Here is a 19,190-nt window from a genome sequence, read left to right on the forward strand (position 1 = left end):
GATGCAAGGTCAGGCTTCTCCATCTGAGTCGTGTGCCCAGTAATTTTGGCTCCCGATTTTGGGGGATGGAATCCTGGCCCCCAAAGACGTCTGTGTCCTAAGCCCTGGAAACTCTTAAGTCATGTTGTCATGAAGCTAAAGGCAAATAAAAATTGCAGATGGAAATTCAGATTTCCAATCAGCTGACCTTGAGATGGAGATTTGTGACCTCCAGAACTGTAGGATGTGTTTGTGTTTGGGTGGCACTGGTTCTCAATGGATATCCACCCAAGCTTGGAGAGAGGGGACGGACTTGCCCCATGGGCCCGTCACTGGGCACTTGACTGTGTTTGGGATGATTATATCCTATCAAAGATAGGACTGATTGGCAGCCTGAGCAGGTGGTTGGAGTCCTGGCTAGTTCAGCCCTGTGCTCCTTCCCACCATGACCTACAGACACCTCCCTGGAGAGGCGTAACCCTGTTGGAAATATGCTCGATTATGACCTGGAGCTCCTGCTTCTCACCTGGGGCCCAAGTGCTCTGTGGACTCTTCTCGTGGTTGAGAAATATCCTGAAACAGACATGATGAGCTACGTAGAGATGAAATCTTTTTAGATTTCCAGGGTCAACTCACTTACGGCACTTGGGACTCAAAATTACGGTATCAGCTGGGAGATGACTTCAGGGACCCCCGCGTGGGCTGAGCCATGCTTGGCAGGAAGCCAATCCCACTTGCTTGGCGCATCATGGCCTTGGGAGAAGACATTCTGAGGACCTGTGCCATCCTTGTTCTGGCCAAATGGAAGAAGACACTGGATGCAGACCTGTTGGGTAGGAAACGACCTTCAGGGCATGGAGCAAGCAACCATGGGCCTGGAAAGACATTTCATGGACTCGCTCTGTTCATCCAGAAACATCATGGTGGCTTAGAGTAGGGTGTCCATTATGCACCTCCTGTTTCTGATCCCTGCAAATACCTTTCATACTTAGTATCAAAGCCCAAGGAGCATTCTTTGTGAAGATGATGCTGTCCTCAGGAGAGCATTCTGGAAGACCACCTGCTGCTCTTGGCGTTGAAGGTGGTTCAGGGTTCCTGTGTCCATTTCTCACTGATAAGCTAAGGAGTCAGACTGGATCCTGGTGGTCATGTGGTTTCTTAGGGCCCCCCCCCATTCCTGGGTGGTGGGTGTAGACGTTGCTCTGTCATCATGCCCGTTCCTCACATGCTTCTGTTTCTCTGCATGTCCTGAGCATCAGGCAGGGGATCTGCCTGGGATGAGGGCATCTTGTCTTAGCCCATTTGGGCCACCATAATAAACACACCATGGAGTGATTTTGTGGGGGGGGGCTTCAGCAGCAGACACTTACTTCCCACCATTGGGGTGGCTGGATGTCCGAAATTAAGGAGCTGCTAGAATGGATTTGTCGATGGCGTTCTTCAGGCTGGGTCCTTGCACAGTTGAAGGGTCCTGGAGTCTCCTTGGGGTCTCCTTTATAAGGACACTAATTCCATCATGGTGGCTCTGCCCTCATGACCTGGGGAACTTCTAAAGATCCCCCACCTCCACTTTCATGACCTGGTCACCTCCCAAAGACCCCCACCTCCACCCTTAGCACCTGATGACCTTCCAAAGATCCCACCTCCATCCTCATCACCTGATCACCTCCCAAACACCCCCACCTCCAATCCCATTCCATGGGAGGGTTGGCCTTCAACACATGGATTTTAGGAGGAGATACCCACATTCACATCATGGCACATTTCCTTTGGTCTTTTGGGGTAGGTGTGGCCTTCAATCTGTGCTTGACTCAGCAATGGGTGGGTTAGCTCATTAAGTCCGTGAACATTCGTGGAGCACCAGCCTGACATCTGCCATTGGGCCAGGCAGTGAGGAACAGGGAACTTGAGAGGAGGCGTGTGCACCCAGGCAACCCTGGCCGAGGGGGTAGGGCAGGCCAGTCAAAGCACACAGTTGCAGAGGGTTGTTCTTCCCATGTAGGGCACACAAAAGCCTTCTGGATGGGATCCTGGGCACAAATGAGCACCCCTGGGCCCGTACGACTGAGACAAAGTCTTGACTGGGAATGGCTGCCATGTTGCACGGGGATTATCCCAACAGCAGAGAGACCTCCCGCATGAGTGCAGATACCACACTTAGAAGTACATATGAGCTCTTAGTGCTTGCATGACGTCCCACAGGACCATGAGCTCTTTCAGGGCATTATTCCCTAATATCTTCATAGTTTATTGGTTTATCACAGCCACTCAGGGCTGCTGACCGGTGTCTGTGTGAGTGCGGACACCAGGGACACAGCTGCAGGGAGAAATGGAAGGTCTGCTATGGATTTCCAGGGCACGTTCCTAGAAGTGGTTTTGCTGCAACAGCCTGAATGTGTTTCAGGTTACACCCAAGGACCCCCACCCACATGGGAGTTCCCCTTCTTGCTTTGCTGCCCATGGTATACATGAACATGCGAGCACTGTGACAGAGAAGCATGGTGTCAAAGTGCCTGCTCTTGTCAAGTCCAATGGTGTCTCAGTGAGTTCTCATGAACATGCCTCTCATTGGGCAAAGTCTCACATGCCTTTGTAAGGACTGTGTCATGGCGTATGTTTTCATGTTCACCCTTTTTATGTTTCCTCAGAGTGTTCTTTTTCTTGATTTGTAAGAACTCTTTACATACTAGGAAAATAGCCTTTTGCATGTGATCAGGGTTGTAAGCTTTTTTTTCTTTTTGTTTTAAATATATCATTTACTTCGAACTTTGCTTTTGGTGTTTTTTTTTTTTTCAATCAAAATTATTTTGGTAGCAGAATTTATCTACTTATTCTTCTCAACTTCAACTTTTGATTAGGAAGACGTTTCATACTCTGAGGTTAAAGATAAATGGATTCATGCTTTCCCCCCCCGAATATGTTCATGGTGTAACTTCTACCCCATGGCTAATTTTGATGTGTAGATGGGTCTAATTTTGCCTTTTTTTCTTAATGTCTATTTACATGTTCCAACACCATTTATTAAAAAGTCCATCTTTGGGGTGCTGGGTGGCTCAGTCGGTGAAGCGTCTGACTCTTGGTTGCCGCTCAGGTTGTGATCTCAAGGTTGTGAGATCCAGCCCTGCACTGGGCTCTATGATCCGTGTGGAGTTGGCTTGAGATTCTCGTCTGCCTCTCTCTAATAAATAAGTAGATCTGAAATAAAATAAAATAAAAAAGTTCATCTTTGTCACCTTCATCAAATGCTCCAGCTCCCAGGGCTGGCCGGTTCCTAGAGATAGCATGTGGCTCTCTCAGGAGCACAGCCTTCCAACGCAAACCAGGCAATCCACAGTCCCACCATGTCCATAACCGCGTTGTTGGCCAGTGTCTACCCTGCCCACGCAAATCACCACAGGGCCAGGGACACACACATAGGGACAGCCCCTGTGACCCAGAATCTGCTGAAATTATTCGCACCAGCCCATCCTAAACCTGCTGAGCCTGCTTCCCTGACCCATTTCTTCCCACAATAGAGACTCTTGTCCACACTTCCGTGTCCCTCTGCCTCCTGACCCATCCTACTGCTTCCCCATGTGGGGGGTGGCGTGGCATGCATGTCCCCTCCTCTTGGAAACTGTGTTCTACAAACTCGTTGCAGCAGCAGGCATTCATCCCCTGGTCTGTTGTCCTCCTCCATACCTGAGACGTAGTAAAACCTACTTCCTGCCCCATGTTGCCTGGGAGTGTGGATGCTGGGGTGTCATCCACGCTCATAAGTGCTACTCCCACGTTGGCTCCCGACCTTTCTGCCCATCATTGCGCTGATACTCTCGTTGGGTCCTGCCAAGGCCTCCGCTGGGGGTGAGCAAGCGTTTATCAGGTGTCTTTGACCGGGTTGGAATGACTTAGGACCAATCCAACCAATCCGCTTCTAAAACTCACGTTGATTATATATATATATTTTTTTCCTTTTCTTCTTCTCCAGTTTTGGCCCCACAACCCGACCGCGTTGCCGTAGTGACTGGAGGCACGGATGGAATCGGCTATGCCACGGCGAGGCACCTGGCGAGACTCGGCATGCGTGTGATCATAGGTGATGATTGTGTTGTTGGCTAATGGAAGATACTCCGTCATTGGCTCATACAGAAACAGTGATTTGCTTATAGGTAAAACCCATCTGGGAAACACCTAAGGTTGCCCTTGAAAGGACTTCGGTCCTAGTGCAAGGAAGACCCATGTCATTGGCCTCTTTTTACCCTAACCACCTCTTTAAAGACACCCTCTCCAAATAAGGTCAGGTTCTGAGCACCTGGGGTGTGGGGGTCCGGGCCTCAACATACGAATTTGGGGAAGACACGGCGTAGCCCAGTGTCGACTTGGAACAGGTGTTCAAAGATTGGCTTCCTTTGAAGCTGCGTCCCATAGACTACATTGTCCATTCTTCTTTTGAAACGCTCTCTCTGCTTCTTACCCTGGTGTCTAACTCCTCTTTGAAAACGAAGGTATTTTCTTTGCCTGGGAAAGCGAACAGAGGTCAAACGAACCCATTGTACTTTTGTTAATTTTCCCAGTGAATTGGGGGTAGAATTTTTAATCTGCTGGGAAAAATGATACTGTGCACATTACCTTCAAAACAAACACTTCATGCTAATTATGTCTCCTGTTGACATGATTTGCATTAAATTAATACCTTTTGTGGTGTCTGTTTTTACAGAAATCATATTATACGTCTGCTTTTAGGTGTTAAGGATTGTTTTCACTTAAGACTTTCTACATAATATTACCCATGGTCATTTACTTATTCAATAATGATTTATTTCTTCCTTTCTCCCATTTTTCTCCTCCATCTTTTGCCCGCCATCAGTTTTTGAAGGATAATTTGGGGTCAGAATTTATAGTTGGGGCAGGGTATTTAAACATGCATGTGTTCCACTCCTTCCTGGCTGTTCACAAGCTCAGTCTTTGGACCCCACAAACATCCAGTGATGCCTAAATGCACAAACTAAAATCCACACCATTATAAACCAAATGATACTGCGATGCAGATATAAAAATATGTAAGAACACAAACTTGCCACATGATCATAGACATGAAATCTTTATAGGACAAATAACATGACGTACTTGTGGGTTCCATAACTCCTAGTGGTTGGAAGCTGTGACGCTCTCAAACTTTATTTTGAGTCAGCTTTAACACCTCAACTTGGGTCTGAAAATATCTTTGGTTTGTGTCGGTGGGCAAGTCATAGACCCTGCCCTGACATCTGTGTCTTGTCCGCATTTGGACAAGACATTAGTGTTGGCCGTCATGATGACGTTGATTACTTGTGTTTAAACTCAAAGACCCCCTTGCGTTCCATGGGAGAGGGGATCTCCGAGGGGGCTCTTAACCCAGATGGAGAGCCCCCAGGTCTAGCCAGTGTGGCCTTCTGTTGTCCTCACAGAGGTGTGACTCACTTGGATATACTTAGCTGTTCATTCCTATAATCAAATGGACTCATGCTCCTAACTTTGATGTTTTTATCACTTTTGTCAAACATGACTCCACAACTTAAAATTTTTGTATTGCATGGCCCTTCCCATGGGTCACTCTTTTGAAAAAGTGCAGTTTCTTACAGTGCTTCCTCCCTCATGGACCCATGTGGGCACCTTTCTCTCATGAGCCAACTGATCTATAGAACGGTATACCTTTGCCAGGCTTTGGGAGGGGACGCTTACTTCTTGGTGGACCTCACTATTTTCCTCATCCGTGTTTTTTTTCTTCAGAGATGGGTCCACATCCCTGTTGTCTGAATCAATGTGGAAATGACAGAACAGTTTTTGACAACTCTTTGCAAGGACAGTCTTTACCAACATCCATATCTACTTCCCCCACCCAGATGAAGAACAGTCGTTGGCGGATGAGGGGGTCCTGCAGGACAGGGGACCCATCTGAGTGTGCATTTCTGGAACTCCTCTTCAATTTTAGCATCCACATGATGTGTTTCTCTCTCCCTGGGACCTGAGCACATCAGGGAGACATGGTGTGTGATCAGAGGGACTCAGGTCTCCGGGAGACTACTGCCTTGTCTTGGATTTCGCCACCATCTGGGATGACTTGATCAGAGTAATGTCAGGGGGGCACCTGGGTGGCTCAGTCAGATAAGCGTCTACCTTTGGCTCACATCATGATCTTGGGGTCCTGGGATCGAGCCCTGCATCAGGGACCCTGCTCAGCGGGGTATCTGTTTCTTCCTCTCCTTTTGGCCTCATGCGCCCAACTCATGCTCTCACTTTCTCTCTCTCTCTTAAATGAAGAAAATTTTTAAAAAACTAAAAACAAAAAACAAAAAGAAAGTGACATCACATCGTGGACAGAAGAAGTCAAAGTCTCCTCTGAGGGCCTGCTGGAGGTTGGCTTGTGGTAGAAGGAAGCTGATAGAGCAGGATGGGGAGGACCCTCCAGTCTGAGAACAGCCAGGGACTGGCATCCAGCACTGGTTATCTCTGCCCCTTATGACTTCTCTAGTGCACCTGTCTTCTTCATCTTCTTAGTTCTTTGTGAAACTTGGCAATAGTACAATGCAAAGAAAAAAAAATTGTTCCATTTCTCTGCTTTTTGCCTCAGTGTGGTATTTTAAGTCATGATGAAGTCTAGATAGATGATTTAGGTCATGATAGGGTCTAGTTGGGTAAATCATGAGGAGGTCTAGTTGGGCGGATCATGAGGTCTTCCTCAGGTAGGTGGTGATGAGGTCTAGTTGGGTGAGTGATGATGAGGTCTAGTTGGGTGAGTGATGAGAAGGTCTAGTTGGGTTAGGTGATGATGAAGTCTGGTCAGGTAGGTCATGAGGAGGTCTAGTTGGGTGGATCATGAGGTCTTGTTCAGGTAGGTGATGATGAGGTCTAGTTGGGTGAGTGATGAGGAGGTCTAGTTTGGTAAGGTGATTGTGGGATCTATTTGGGTTAGATGATGATGCAGTCTGGTTAGGTAGGTCATAATGAGGTCTAGTTGGATTAGGTGATGATAGGTCTAGTTGGGTTAAGTGATGATGGGGTCTAGTTCGGTTAGGTGATGATGAGGTCTAGTTTGGTAGGTTATGATGAATTCTAGCTGGGTCGCTCATGAGGAGGTCTAGTTGAGTGAGGAGTGTGATGTACAGACAGAGTGCAGTGAAGGCACGTGAGGGACCGTGTGGTACTTATGCATGTGAGGACTGGAACCTTGACTCCCCTATCACCCCCTCATTTAGGTGATGTTTGCTGAGACCAGGAACAGTCCTGCCTGCACCAAAGTTCTCCTTCTCTTGAAGTAAACAGAATGCTCCTGTGCTTCTCCCCTTCCTGTAGCTTCTTTCCCACAGAGCTTCTGGTGTCTGCACGGGTCACAGTTTGACCTGCGCAGTCCAATGAAGTGTGAACGTTCCCTCCTCCCCGTGTCCTTCAGGGCGTAACTGCATATATTCTGAGAGGGACAATGTTTCATCTTGTGTGACAGTTTGATACAAGGCCACCTAACACAATATTATCGTGGACACTTTAATGTAAATTTCACACTAAATGGAAACTAAGAGATGTGTATATCCAATTTCAAGTTTGCCAATCCCGAGTCCATTAATGTTTAAACAATAATCAGTTACTTGTTGAAGAATTGGAAAAGGGAATGTGGGTCCAACCCAAGCACATTAATATTGCCATAAATACATTAATTATTAAATTTCTCATTTGCTCACAATATCTCAGTTCTCATAGTTTCAAAGTACTGTTTTGGTGGAGGATCTGTCTTTATAATTCTTTATGAATAGCCATATAAAAGATGGCTTTTGAGACCAGGGGCAAGTAAATTTTTTTTTTTCTGGTGTGGACCAGATAATAAATATTTGCTTAAGTGTGTCTCTTAATGGTCAGCTCTGTCTTGATAGCCAGAAAGCACCATTGGCAATATTTAAAGCTATGGGTATGGCTGTTGTTCCAACATATATATATTTTTTTCTTTTCACATCAAGGAAATCATCGGATGTGGCCCCAGGTTCCTAGTTTGCTGGCCCTGATTTGGGTTCAATGTCTTTAAACTTAGCCCCCCACCAAAAGCATGAGCCGAAGGCAGGCCCACTGTGCTTGTGCCTACCTTCCATTCTGGTCAAGTACTCTACCTCGCATGCAATATTTGGTCAGTAAATGCAGGAAATCTCTAACGATTGCATAGGGTCAAGGTTCCATATCCAACTCTGGGGAGCCAGCTGATAAAGATGACCTTTGCCAAAAGAGTGCCTTGTCCATGCCTCTAATGCAATGCCTTAGGGAGAGTAGTGACTTGCCCATTGAGGGGAGGTGTTACCATGCCCAGTTTCCCCTTCTGGTTGGATGCCCCCCCACTTTCTCTGGCCATTGATACCTCATTCGGAACGTGGAACATCTTCTCTCCCACTTCACGCAGGCTCCCACTGGGCCACCTTTGATGCCAAGATGGCGAATGCCAGTAGCGTACGTAGCCCGCCGGTGGATGGCTCTTGAATATTTTAAAATTGCATGGAAATTCCAAAATAAGGTCATGCATGTACACGGCCCCAGCTTAGAGAGAGGTGAATTTTATTTTGTTGTCTTTGAGGCTTAGAACATTTAGAGATGGAATATAACATTCCAGTATGGCATCCTGTCTGACTGTGCACCCCGCAACACAGGAAGACCCTCTGAGCAAAAATCTAACAACCGTGTAATATGCTCTTTCTTCAAGGGAGCCGAAGGTGTGAATACTATCACAGCTGCGTTTTCTTGACGTCTGCAACTTTGAACTCCTTTAAGGTGGTGGTGCCTTATATAATCCTTTAACTGCACCCCCTGAAGATGTCTTTTGCCATATTTATCTCAGATTCATCTCCAGCTGGAGCCAAAGACGTTACGGATTTCACAACGTTCACTGCTTCTGCCGTCTGTGTTTCCTTAACTCTTTGTTGTAAAGCCTTCTGCTTCTGGGAAGGGTGTTCCATCGGGGTTTTTTTTTGGCGGGGGCGGGGGGCACTTGTCGATGACACAGACTAATTAATGTAGGAGCAAGTGGTGGGGGGGATCCATAGCAGAGCCCCTTGTACGTTAGTTCGAATATAAAAATGAAACAAAATAGAGGAAAACAACATGTAGAAATGTCTCCGGAACGGATTGCTTGGTGATATGTCTTCATGGAGATCTCAAGAGGGTTGTACCCCAGAGAACACCTGGCCAGCAGCGGCTGGACGCAGGTGGGAAGGCCATGTGAGCCACTCCACCCCTTTAGGACCTGGTCCTCCCAGGCCAGGTGTCTCTCCTGCTGACCTCATGCCACCTGTCACTTCTCGGGGCTCCAGGAGCTTCACTCCCACGCCTGTGTTCCTTAGATGCCAACTCCAATCGCCTTGTACAGAAGCGCTCCCATGACTCACCCTGGCAGGGAGTTTCGGGGTTGGCTCACTCCACAAAGGAGCTGAACATCGGCCTGCGGTCCAGTTGATCGTGAGCGCTGGGGTGTGGGAAGACAGGGTGTCCTGATCTTCTGCCCGAATGGCAGCCCCATTTCCCACACCTTAAAATTTGGACTGTGTACTCAGGGACGCAGTTGAAAACAAGATGCCTTCCTCCAAACATCAATGCACTACCATCTAGTAAGACACTAAAGAAACCTCCTTCACTATTTTAACGCCCAGATGTCACCATCTCTATTTTAACGGCGATGTCCCTCATACACAAAACACGCGTGACCATTCTTCTAAGCTCACGTTTCCCCAGACTGATCCCTGTGGAGTTTGTACAGAGTCCTCGATGAGGAAATGAGAAATCCCACGTTCATAGAGGGAATGGCCCACGGTCATTTTGCAGCTCAGACCACCAGTGAGTGGGGGGGAGGCGGGTGTCCACTAAAGTTTCTTAGAAAGTTCTATGTGTGCTCTGATCTTCCTTCTACCATCTTTATGCTCATGTGATCCTTGGCTCTTGTCCCCCGCCCCATGTTCTTTGTGCCGCCAGCTGCGTCCCACCCCAGTAACCGAAGACAGAGACATTCTCCTTCTCGCCATTGCAAGCTAATGGCGATCCTCCATCAGTTGGTATGTTGCCTTGGCCAAGGCTGTTCTGGTGGCCACGTTCCACACCAGAGCTCGGTGACGAGCCACAAAGAGCCCCCTTCAAGGTTGTGTTTTGCACCTCAAGACAACATTTTCTCGTGCTTGATAATGTCTGGAGGACCTGGCCACTGATCATACTTTTTTTTTTTTTTTTCCCCTTATAGCTGGAAATAACACTGGCAAAGCCCAGGAAGCCGTGAGACAAATACAAGAAGAGACTTTGAATGACAAAGGTAGTGTTCTCGAGCCTCGTGGGTCTTGTCCTTGTTCCGAGTTGGTGTTGGCAGCTGAGCTGCAGGCCTGGACGTTGGATCATGAGTGTGGGCGGGGGGAGGCGGCACTCGGGGGTGGGGATGTCTGTCTTGTGCATTTCTTCTGGGGAATTCCAGTCCCCCCGGAGAGTGCTGAATAGCAGCAAGCATGTCCCAGTGATAGCATTGCTCTGTGGAGGCATCTTGATGAAAGCATTTGAATGCACCGGTTGATTGCATATTTGTGACAGTGGGACTCTGTTTCCATTTCGTACCCATCTCCAGGGCTGGGGGGCCTCAGTAGCATGTCTTCATGCCGGAAGTATCCGATGCAACTGCCAGCAGGTGCGTCTACTGGTTGCCCGTTCTGGGCTGCAGATAATTCCATCATGGATGTGTCTGGCTCCGCCTTACTCTAGCAAATCCTGTAGTGCTTGCTCTCTCTACTTGTCCAACCTGAGGTGTGGACACCTATCTGTAACCCCTATCCTGGTTGCAAATGCTGTTGAGTACTTTCTGAGCCCTGCTTGTGGGCCTCATGTTTAAGAAAAGGAGACGCACGTCAACCATCTTGGACTGGACCCAACCAAGATGGCGCTACGAGTGTATCCCAGACACTGGGGCTTCTCCGGTCTGAGCTTATGGTGGCTCTCCTCTTCCTCCTCCTCCTTCTCCTTCCTCCATTTCTTTTTCTCCTCCTCCTTTTAAAGATTTTATTTGTTTATTGGAAAGAGAGAAAGAGAATGAGCAGAGGGAGAGGGAGAAGGAGATTCTACACAGAACTTGACTTAGGGCTTGATCCCATGAGCCTAAGATCATGACCTGAGTCAAAATCAAGCGTCCGAAGCTCAACTGACCGAGCCACCCAGGCTCACCAGTGGTGGTTCTTTTTACTAAGGCATGAGACACAAGGAAAGCCATGGATGGGCAAGTCTAGTGAACATCTGTCTCATGGTACCTTTCTTCCACACCTAGCTTGTCCAAGGAAGCTTTGAAAGTTGGCATTTCGCTCTGTGCACACAGTGTGTGCACACACGTCTGGGGGACGTTCCCGCTGCCCCTGACCTTTGTGGCACGATCCCTTTGATCCTGGGACAGAACGTGGAGGAGAGCTTCCCTGTAGCCCAGTGCTGGTCTGGCTCTTTGTAAAACACCAGGCAGCTGTTGCAGATGGGAGCCAATGCCTTCTGCCACCTGCCCTGCGCAGAAATGATTATGACAGATGATCCTTGTCCCTCTCCCCATTTACTGTGGCTCACGGGGGTGGCGTTCTCTAACACAGTTGTGTTCTAGTTCTGCAGCATCACGGGGAAACAGGCTACAAATGCAGATTCCTGGCCCCATGAGGAGCCAGAGCATTTGAGAATGGGGCCTGGGCATCTGCATTTCCCTCTGGTTGAAACCTCATGGCCCTGTTAACAAATGCATTAGCCCTTGATTTCCAGACCCAACGAGGAGTCTCATGAGAAACCACCAATCATGAGTTCTTTGTGACTTTTGAAAAATTCTGAATGAATTCTTTTAAAAAAAGGATAGTTTAAAGAACAGTTTGCCAAACAACTCAAGCAAGGAGGGAGCAAAGGTTCATTCATAAAGTTTAAGAGTTTCGCATGTTCTAAGAAAGCTGTAACCAATAGCCCTGTCAAAGGAAAGAATGTTCTAGAAGTGATTCCTAACATTAGAAATGGCTACTGCTGGCGTCCGTGCTGTGGGTTGAGATGCAGGTGTGGGTGTGCAAAGCCCGTGCATTCAAGAGGCAGCTCTTTGTCAGCTCCTCTGTGCTGAGCTGCAGGGTAGGCTGCCGAGGGTCTTAGGGTTTGCGAGGAATGAAGACAGTGGTTCCTAACCGTGTAGGACAGTGTGTTCTCTTCTGGGGGCAGGCATGCCCCTCGCATCAGAGCTGACGTGCCCTCTGTTGGCGGCTTCTGTTTTCTTCTTTCCTCTCAAACGCCACCAAGTAGACCTGGAATTAGTGTCTGGGAGGTCCGGGCCCTGGGCTGGCTAACCCTGCAGGGGCACATTCGCAGTCCCAGGAACCTCAGCCCATCTCGATGCATGCTCTTCCCCGTCACTGCCTCCTGCTCCCGGGCACGTCCGTTTATGAAAAGAGCAGACCCTTTGTGTGTACAAGAAACATGGCTGTGCGTCCTTGGCGGGGGTGGCTGGTCCTGCTTTGTTCTTTCTGCTTCTTAGAACAGGACCAGCAAAAGCCCTGAGAGGGGGTCATCGGGTCTTGGGTGTAACCTGGCCTGGGAGTGGTCGTGTGGGGTCAGGGCGGCGTCTGGACCCAAGCCGGGTGAGCCCTGAGGTGTGCAGCATGGGTACTCCAAATGGGGACCCCGTTCAAGGTCATTGCCTCTGTCGATTATGACCGAATGGGTTCATAGGGTGAGCAGGGGGAAAGAGGTCTGAGTCAGACACACATACATACACACTCACACGTACACACACAGGCTTTGAAGTGAGTTTTGGATGCAATGAATTAAACCAGAAAGTAGCACTGTATTAAATTTAGATCAAAAGCTAAGCCTTTGGAGGCGTTGGTCAGTGGAGGGCCCCCTCCCGGCACGTCAGGCGCAGGATGCTGGGGCTTCGCTGCGTGGGAGCGGGAGGGCCGTGGTCCATGAACAGACTTTTGCTTTGGCTGAATGTGCATCCAGGCTCAGGGCACCCCCCAGAGACACCGTCCAGACAACCAGGGGCCACTCCCTGTTCGTGGGACTGCAAGGTCACCTTCCTCTCAGCACAACTCCCCGCAGGCAGGCCCAGCTCAGGATGCTCTCCAGAGCTGAGCTCAGAGGGAGACGCTTCTCTCCAGACCAGCGTGGACCCACTGGAGACCTCCAAAGTTCCCATCCCCGCAACGCCAGTAACGCAACCTGGATTGAGGCCCACGGAGCCACACTTACTCATGGATTATGGCTCTTCTGTGATTTCCGTGTTGGGTAATTGTGTCTCTGTGGATTCTTTAGATTTTTTTTTAATTCTTTTTTTGAGCAAGCAGGCACACATCCTAACATTAGTGTAGGTTCCTGTGAAGAACACAATGACTTCTCAATGCCTACAGGCTCTCCAGCCTACCTCCTCCTCTTCTCTTGACTTAATGTAAGTTAAACAAAAACAAACCCACTAACTTCTTAATTGAATGCTTCATCCTCCTTACTTTCTGGTACTTTCTGCCATTGAGGTCTTGGTCAGTGGAGATCCTACTTTAGGTTGAGGTGGGAGGAAGCTCACATACCAGCCTTCAACTATTTGAGCTCTTGGAAGGTTGAATTTATGAGTGTTTTCAGGAACCGAGGCGATGTGGTTCATTTCTCCTGAGATTTCCCAGGGACAAGAGAGATTTTCCCAGGGACAAGAGTTTGAATACCTTATCATTGTATCGATGGTGCCAAAATCTTTATTGCTCTTGAATCATAACTCCTGAAGACAGTTGTCTTGTTTGGAGCAGATACTCTTCCTTCTAGGACCACAATAAATAAATAAGTAAATGAAACAGAAAACAAAAATACGAGACCCAACACCATCACAAAAACAAACAACAGAAAAGACATAACAGCATCCCAGCGAACCCAAATGGAAATAGAGTATTCAAATACTATTGAAAGGACTTATAGAAGGTCATTCTGTTTTGGCTGTTTGCCATAGACTCACACAAAGCCTATTAAGATTAATTCCCTCATCCTAAACCTTCATCATGATCCTACTGAGAATGTGGAGTCTACAATCTTCTTATAAGGCTTTGCTTTGTGTTCTTTAAAAGTGTGTTCTTGACCACTCTCCTTCTTTCCTAACATTGTCCCGCCAGTAGTCACTTGCTCTGTCTTTATTGGGAAGAAGGGCCCGCTCTTTGATTCATGGGCTTTTTGCTCAGGTCTCACGTCCAGTTTGCTTTTGTTGAAAGAAAAATTTTCCTATGCCGGGAAAAGTCAGTTGTGTGCACTTACCAGTGAGATGGTTTCACCTTAGAAACACGTCTTTGAACTATGATGTTTGGATTATCCAACTGACTACAGAATACTTTAATTAGCCATGGAAGCAAAAAATACTATGATGTCAGTTTGGTGTTCATTATGCAAATAGTTGTTAGCGTCTCTGGATCGCAATCTGCTGGTCTTTGTCATCTGAGAGAGATTCATATCTTGAATGTAGACCTGCCTTGCCATGAGTAGACACCTACCAATTTTCTTCTACTCATAGACTGTCTGATTTTGCAGAATGATCCTTCTAGAGTTTGGTCCATTTGGAAAAACTTGAGTGAGTGTTGATGGCATAGATTTCTGTGTTCCTTCCAGCACATTTGTTTTTCCTTTATGACGTAGAGTTCTCAACACCCACTACCTATGGTGAAGAGCATGACAGGAGTTTGTTGGCCAACAGTCAATGGTATCCCCAAAGAAGTTCGAACAATATTCTACATGAATATTTAGGTCCAGCATATATCCAAGACTACTTATCTTCCTTAGTTAACATAAAATGGCCCTTATTGACATGAATTTTTTCAAACTAGAGTCCCATTTTTTTTTTTTAACCTTTCAATTTTAATTTAATGTCCCAACTTAGGCAATAAGCAGCCACGTTCGCTAGCTAGATGATAGCCAGGCAGACAGACAGACAGCTGGTTTCCTGGGGGGTAATTAGAAGTTTTAGAAGGTCACCGTGTCTTCTCTGAAAGCAATGGAAGGAGCCGCTGAGCACTTTCTGAAAATTTAATCGGCCATTATAGCTCTCACCTTGTTCCTTACATTAAAAGGCTCTTCATTTCTCAGGCTTGCAACGATTAATTTTAACCTTTTGAAACACTAGCCAAGGTGAATTCTATGAGAGAGGGCGATTGTCTGCCTGGTTTCCTTAGCTCCTCTATAAATACCTAGAGGATTAAAAAAAAAAAAATCCCACAAGGAAGAATTTTCATCCTTAGACTGCCTGCCACATTCTGCTTCCCCCACCGATAATTTATGCAATATTTTCACTCCCTGCAAGGTCACTGGCCGTTATATTTCCACTCTTCCGTTGGACGCTTCTCAAATGGTTCCTTTGAACACATCTCAAGATGGTCTGGGCATCTAAGCCAACCAATGGGACGTCACACTTGTAACGGTTTCAAGAAATTATTCCAGAAACATTCCTTCTAGGACATTTTTCCCTCTGGGGGAAATGAAGTAGATTTTCTTTACTGTAGAATAGATGCATAGAGTAACAAAGGGTGTTTTTTGTTTTTTTAATAAAATGTGGGGTGTTATGTAAAGATATTTTACACACATTGGTTAGATCCAGAGATAGAACCACATGGGATATGTGGGTTTGAGTAGGCAGAACCCATCACGTTAGTGAGTTATGAAGTCGTTAGATCCCCCTTTGTAGCAGGTGCTGTAAACCCTTATGTCCAGGAGAGTCTCCAAAAGGTACTGTAGGGCCTGTACTTGCACGTTTTATCTTAAATGCTTTTCTCACAGAGCCACGTTGTACTCTCTCCAGAGAGCAGCTGTGGGATTTGCAGGGTCCTAAGTGTTTATCTGCAGGTAAGGTGCTCCCTGTCGACTCCTGATCTTCCTGTGTGTTCCTGTTCCCTCTTGTAGATCCAAGTTTCCATCTGGGCCCATTTCACTTCAGCCTGGTGAACTCTTGTTAGCATTTCTTTGCTGTGGGGTCTGGTCATCACAAATTTCCGTACTTCTCCCTTGTCTGGAAATGTCATTACTTAACCTTCACTTTTTGAAAGCTGTTTTCCGTGGTTACAGAATTCCAGGTTGGGAACATCTTCTGACCCCCAGGATATTAAAGTTGTTCTGACATGGACCGTCGCCATTTGGGATGAGAAGACAGCTATTCTTATCATCAATATTTCATGAATATAAGTGTCTTTTCCCATTTTTCCTGTTATTTTCTGTTTTTAGAAGTTTGAGAATATGTAGAGGTGTGGTTTCTTCCCCGCTCCCTGCCATGTTTATACTGCTTGGGTGTAAAAGGTTTTCTATATCTGTGAGTAGTTGGATGTGAAAACATTTAGAGGATTTTTAGCCTTTTTTTTTTTTTCCCCAAAAACTTTGTTCTGTTTTTTCCATCTTGTTCTTACGAGTCTACGGTTACACATCCATTAGATAGTATGGCGTTCTCTGGCATTTATTTCAATGAGCACTGTTCATTTTATCCCAGCTTTTAAAAATTTTTCTCTCTACTTCATTTTGGATAGTTTCTATGGACCTACCTCAAGTTCACCAACTGGTTTTTTCAGTTGTATCTATTGTACTTTTAATCCCATGATTGGGTTTTTTGATTACAGCAAAACAAAGTGTATTTTTCAGGCTTAGGGTTTCTAGTTGGTTATTTTTAGTTAGTCTTTTTGGACATTCTCATCTTGACACCCATCCATTCTTATAGCCTCTTTAATATGTAGGAGCTACTTTAAAGTCCTCTTCTGCTAATTCTAACATCTGCATCATCTCTGGGTCTGTTTCTATTGATTTTTTTCCCCCTTGACAGCAGGTTACATGTTGTTGTTTCTTTGCACGTGAGGTGATTTTTGTTGTGTATTAGACACCGTGACTGGTCCATGGTACAAATCTTGGATTCTGCTTACCTTCCTCTGAAGAATGTTGAGTTTTGTCACAAGCAATGATACGACTTGCGGGATACCTAGATCTTGTGGACGTTCTGCTAGAGTCGGGTTATCATAAGTCTATTTCGTTGTTGCCCTTGGGCCTTGGACGGAGATCTTCATCTTGAGATGCAGCCCTTTCTTCAAAGACAGAGACCATCTCAGGTTTCAGGTGAGAGTCCAAGATGTTCACCAAGTCCTTCCAACTTGGCAGGATTCAAATGTCATCTTGTCTCCCCAACACCAGGCAGCAGCTGAAATGTCTCTGCTCACCTTTCAGCTTTCCAGCTGCTGTTTGCTTCCGAGCTCCTTGGGTGTCTCAAGTTGGAGCCTTTGAAATTCAGTACTCAGCCAAGGGGTCCACAGAAGTTTCTGCTTGCATTTTGGTGCTCTCCGCCCCCCATGGCCTTTCAGTTTTAGGATTGTACCTGTTGCTTGCAGCTGCCCTAATAGCCCCAAACTTTGACCACTATCCTCTTAGCTCATCTGTTATATTCTGCTCGAGCTCTGCACCTGGGCACTCTTCAGTTTTGGCATTGGACTATCAATTCCAGCTGTCCCAACAGCCCCAGACTCTGACCTTTGACTCCTCAGCTCATCTGTTTACTATTTTGTGTTCGAGCAGTGCACCTTGAAATCTGAGACGTATCCTCCGTGGCGGGAAGGGGTAAATGAGAGCTGCCTTTGGCAAAACAGGATTTGTGGTCATTGTTTAATAAGCTTGTGAGGTTATAGTAAAAATTTTGAGCAAAAGAAACCACTAAAGTCCTTTATGTTAGCAATTGCTATACTCAGGGGAACAGTCAACATCATATTGGATACTTGCCATGTACCAAAGGAGTCATGTGTCCTGTCCTTTGACGTAGGTGTTACCACTGTGCACGTTTTCCAAATGAAGAAAGTGGGGTCATAAAGAGTTTAGGGAAGTTGCTCAATTTCATGCAGTTAACAAGTGGAGATGTTGGAATTTGAACTCGGTGTTCAGGAATGAACTCAGAAATAAGTGAGATCCTTGGGGGCGGGGAGAGGTGGAGGGCAACGGGAAGAGGAAAAGAAAGAAACTGGCAAACAGGAGTTGAGTTGGGTGTCCATTGGCCAGGGTCTTCTGGGAACCCTGGTTTGTGTAGTGTAGTGTGTTCTGTCCTCAGGAAGGCCTGTTACATACACACCAGCTTGTAGGTAGAGTATGTGGTGTGAGTGGACATGTGAATGAGAACAAAAAAAGCATTCCATGCTTCTGTTGATGAGACAAAATGGCACCAAGAAAGACATGGTGGTGTGGCCACCTCTTTCTATCAGCAGCAACTCAGCAGAGTTGCTCCCCCAGGGAGCACTCCCTCAGGGCTCTGAAAATGCCCCCAAGAGCTGGAGAGGGTTCTAGGGTCTTCACAACCCATAACAGGTTCATGGATCCCCCAAATCCAAAACATCGCCCCAGGAGGAAGCATTACCAAGTGCCGCTCGAGTTCTGGATCCATATCCACCAACCAGTACGAGATCCTGCTTTCCCGTCTACCCATAACATCTTGCTTTTCCACGTTCTGTCTTGTGGGAATTCTTCCTGTGTTAATAAACAGACGTCCTTATTTTTATGGTTACCTACTCTTCCGTTGTGGCGATATAACTAATCATTCATCTCATTTCTTATCAATGCACATTTTTTATGATAATATATGCTCCATGCCCTTGGATTTGTATCCTTGAACACTTTTCCACATTCCCCTTGAGATGTATTCTGAAACACAGAATGAGGAGTCAAACAGGAATGGAGTGATGTTGGCAGGGGGTTCTTCAGGACGCTGGCACCAGTCATGGTTACCCCTCTACCCCCCTGTGTGTTTCCATGCTGAACTGCTCATCTGGGTGATGATTAGGCCACTTGGTGAAGCTGTGTTGGCCTGAGGAGAACTGGCAAGGGTGAAATGTGACCAATGACATAGGACGTGGATATTGCCATGCCTTGCTTCAGGACCTGGGGGTAGAGATTGCTCTCTTCCTGGGTGATCTGGTCACCCATCTTCATGTGCCCTGAGCTGGCCTTATATACTTGGAGCTCATCTACACGTTACGCCATGGGGTTGGTTCAGTCTTTTTCTCCTTCCCTAACTTACATGTCATCCCTCCAGAGCCTAGTATATCCTGATAAACTCTAGGCATGAAGGAGGAGGACTTACCATGGAGTTCCGGTGTTTGACATGCCAGTCCATCAGTCACTCAACATCATTACCATAGGGCTGGGCTTTTCCCATCAGGCACCTGCCCTGACTCGTCCTGTTTTGAGTTCTTAATTGACGTGTTTTCGCC

General features: G+C 46.8%; 1 protein-coding gene across 3 annotated transcripts in view; it reads left to right on the plus strand.

The window, feature by feature from the left end:
• LOC309856954 (polyprenol dehydrogenase-like) overlaps positions 1–19,190 on the plus strand; it is a 140,486-nt gene that overhangs the window by 21,670 nt on the left and 99,626 nt on the right. For 2 of the 3 annotated variants that reach the window (XM_082718762.1, XM_082718763.1), the window contains exons 2-3: positions 3,947–4,054; positions 10,199–10,267. In XM_082718762.1, coding sequence (XP_082574888.1) covers positions 3,947–4,054; positions 10,199–10,267 — 177 coding nt within the window. Of the gene's footprint in view, positions 1–3,946; positions 4,128–10,198; positions 10,268–19,190 lie in introns of all 3 variants that reach the window. The other variant, XM_082718764.1, reaches the window with a different exon arrangement.

This window comes from Mustela nivalis (assembly GCF_964662115.1).
Source record: "Mustela nivalis genome assembly, chromosome: Y".
Classification (NCBI taxonomy): domain Eukaryota; kingdom Metazoa; phylum Chordata; class Mammalia; order Carnivora; family Mustelidae; genus Mustela; species Mustela nivalis.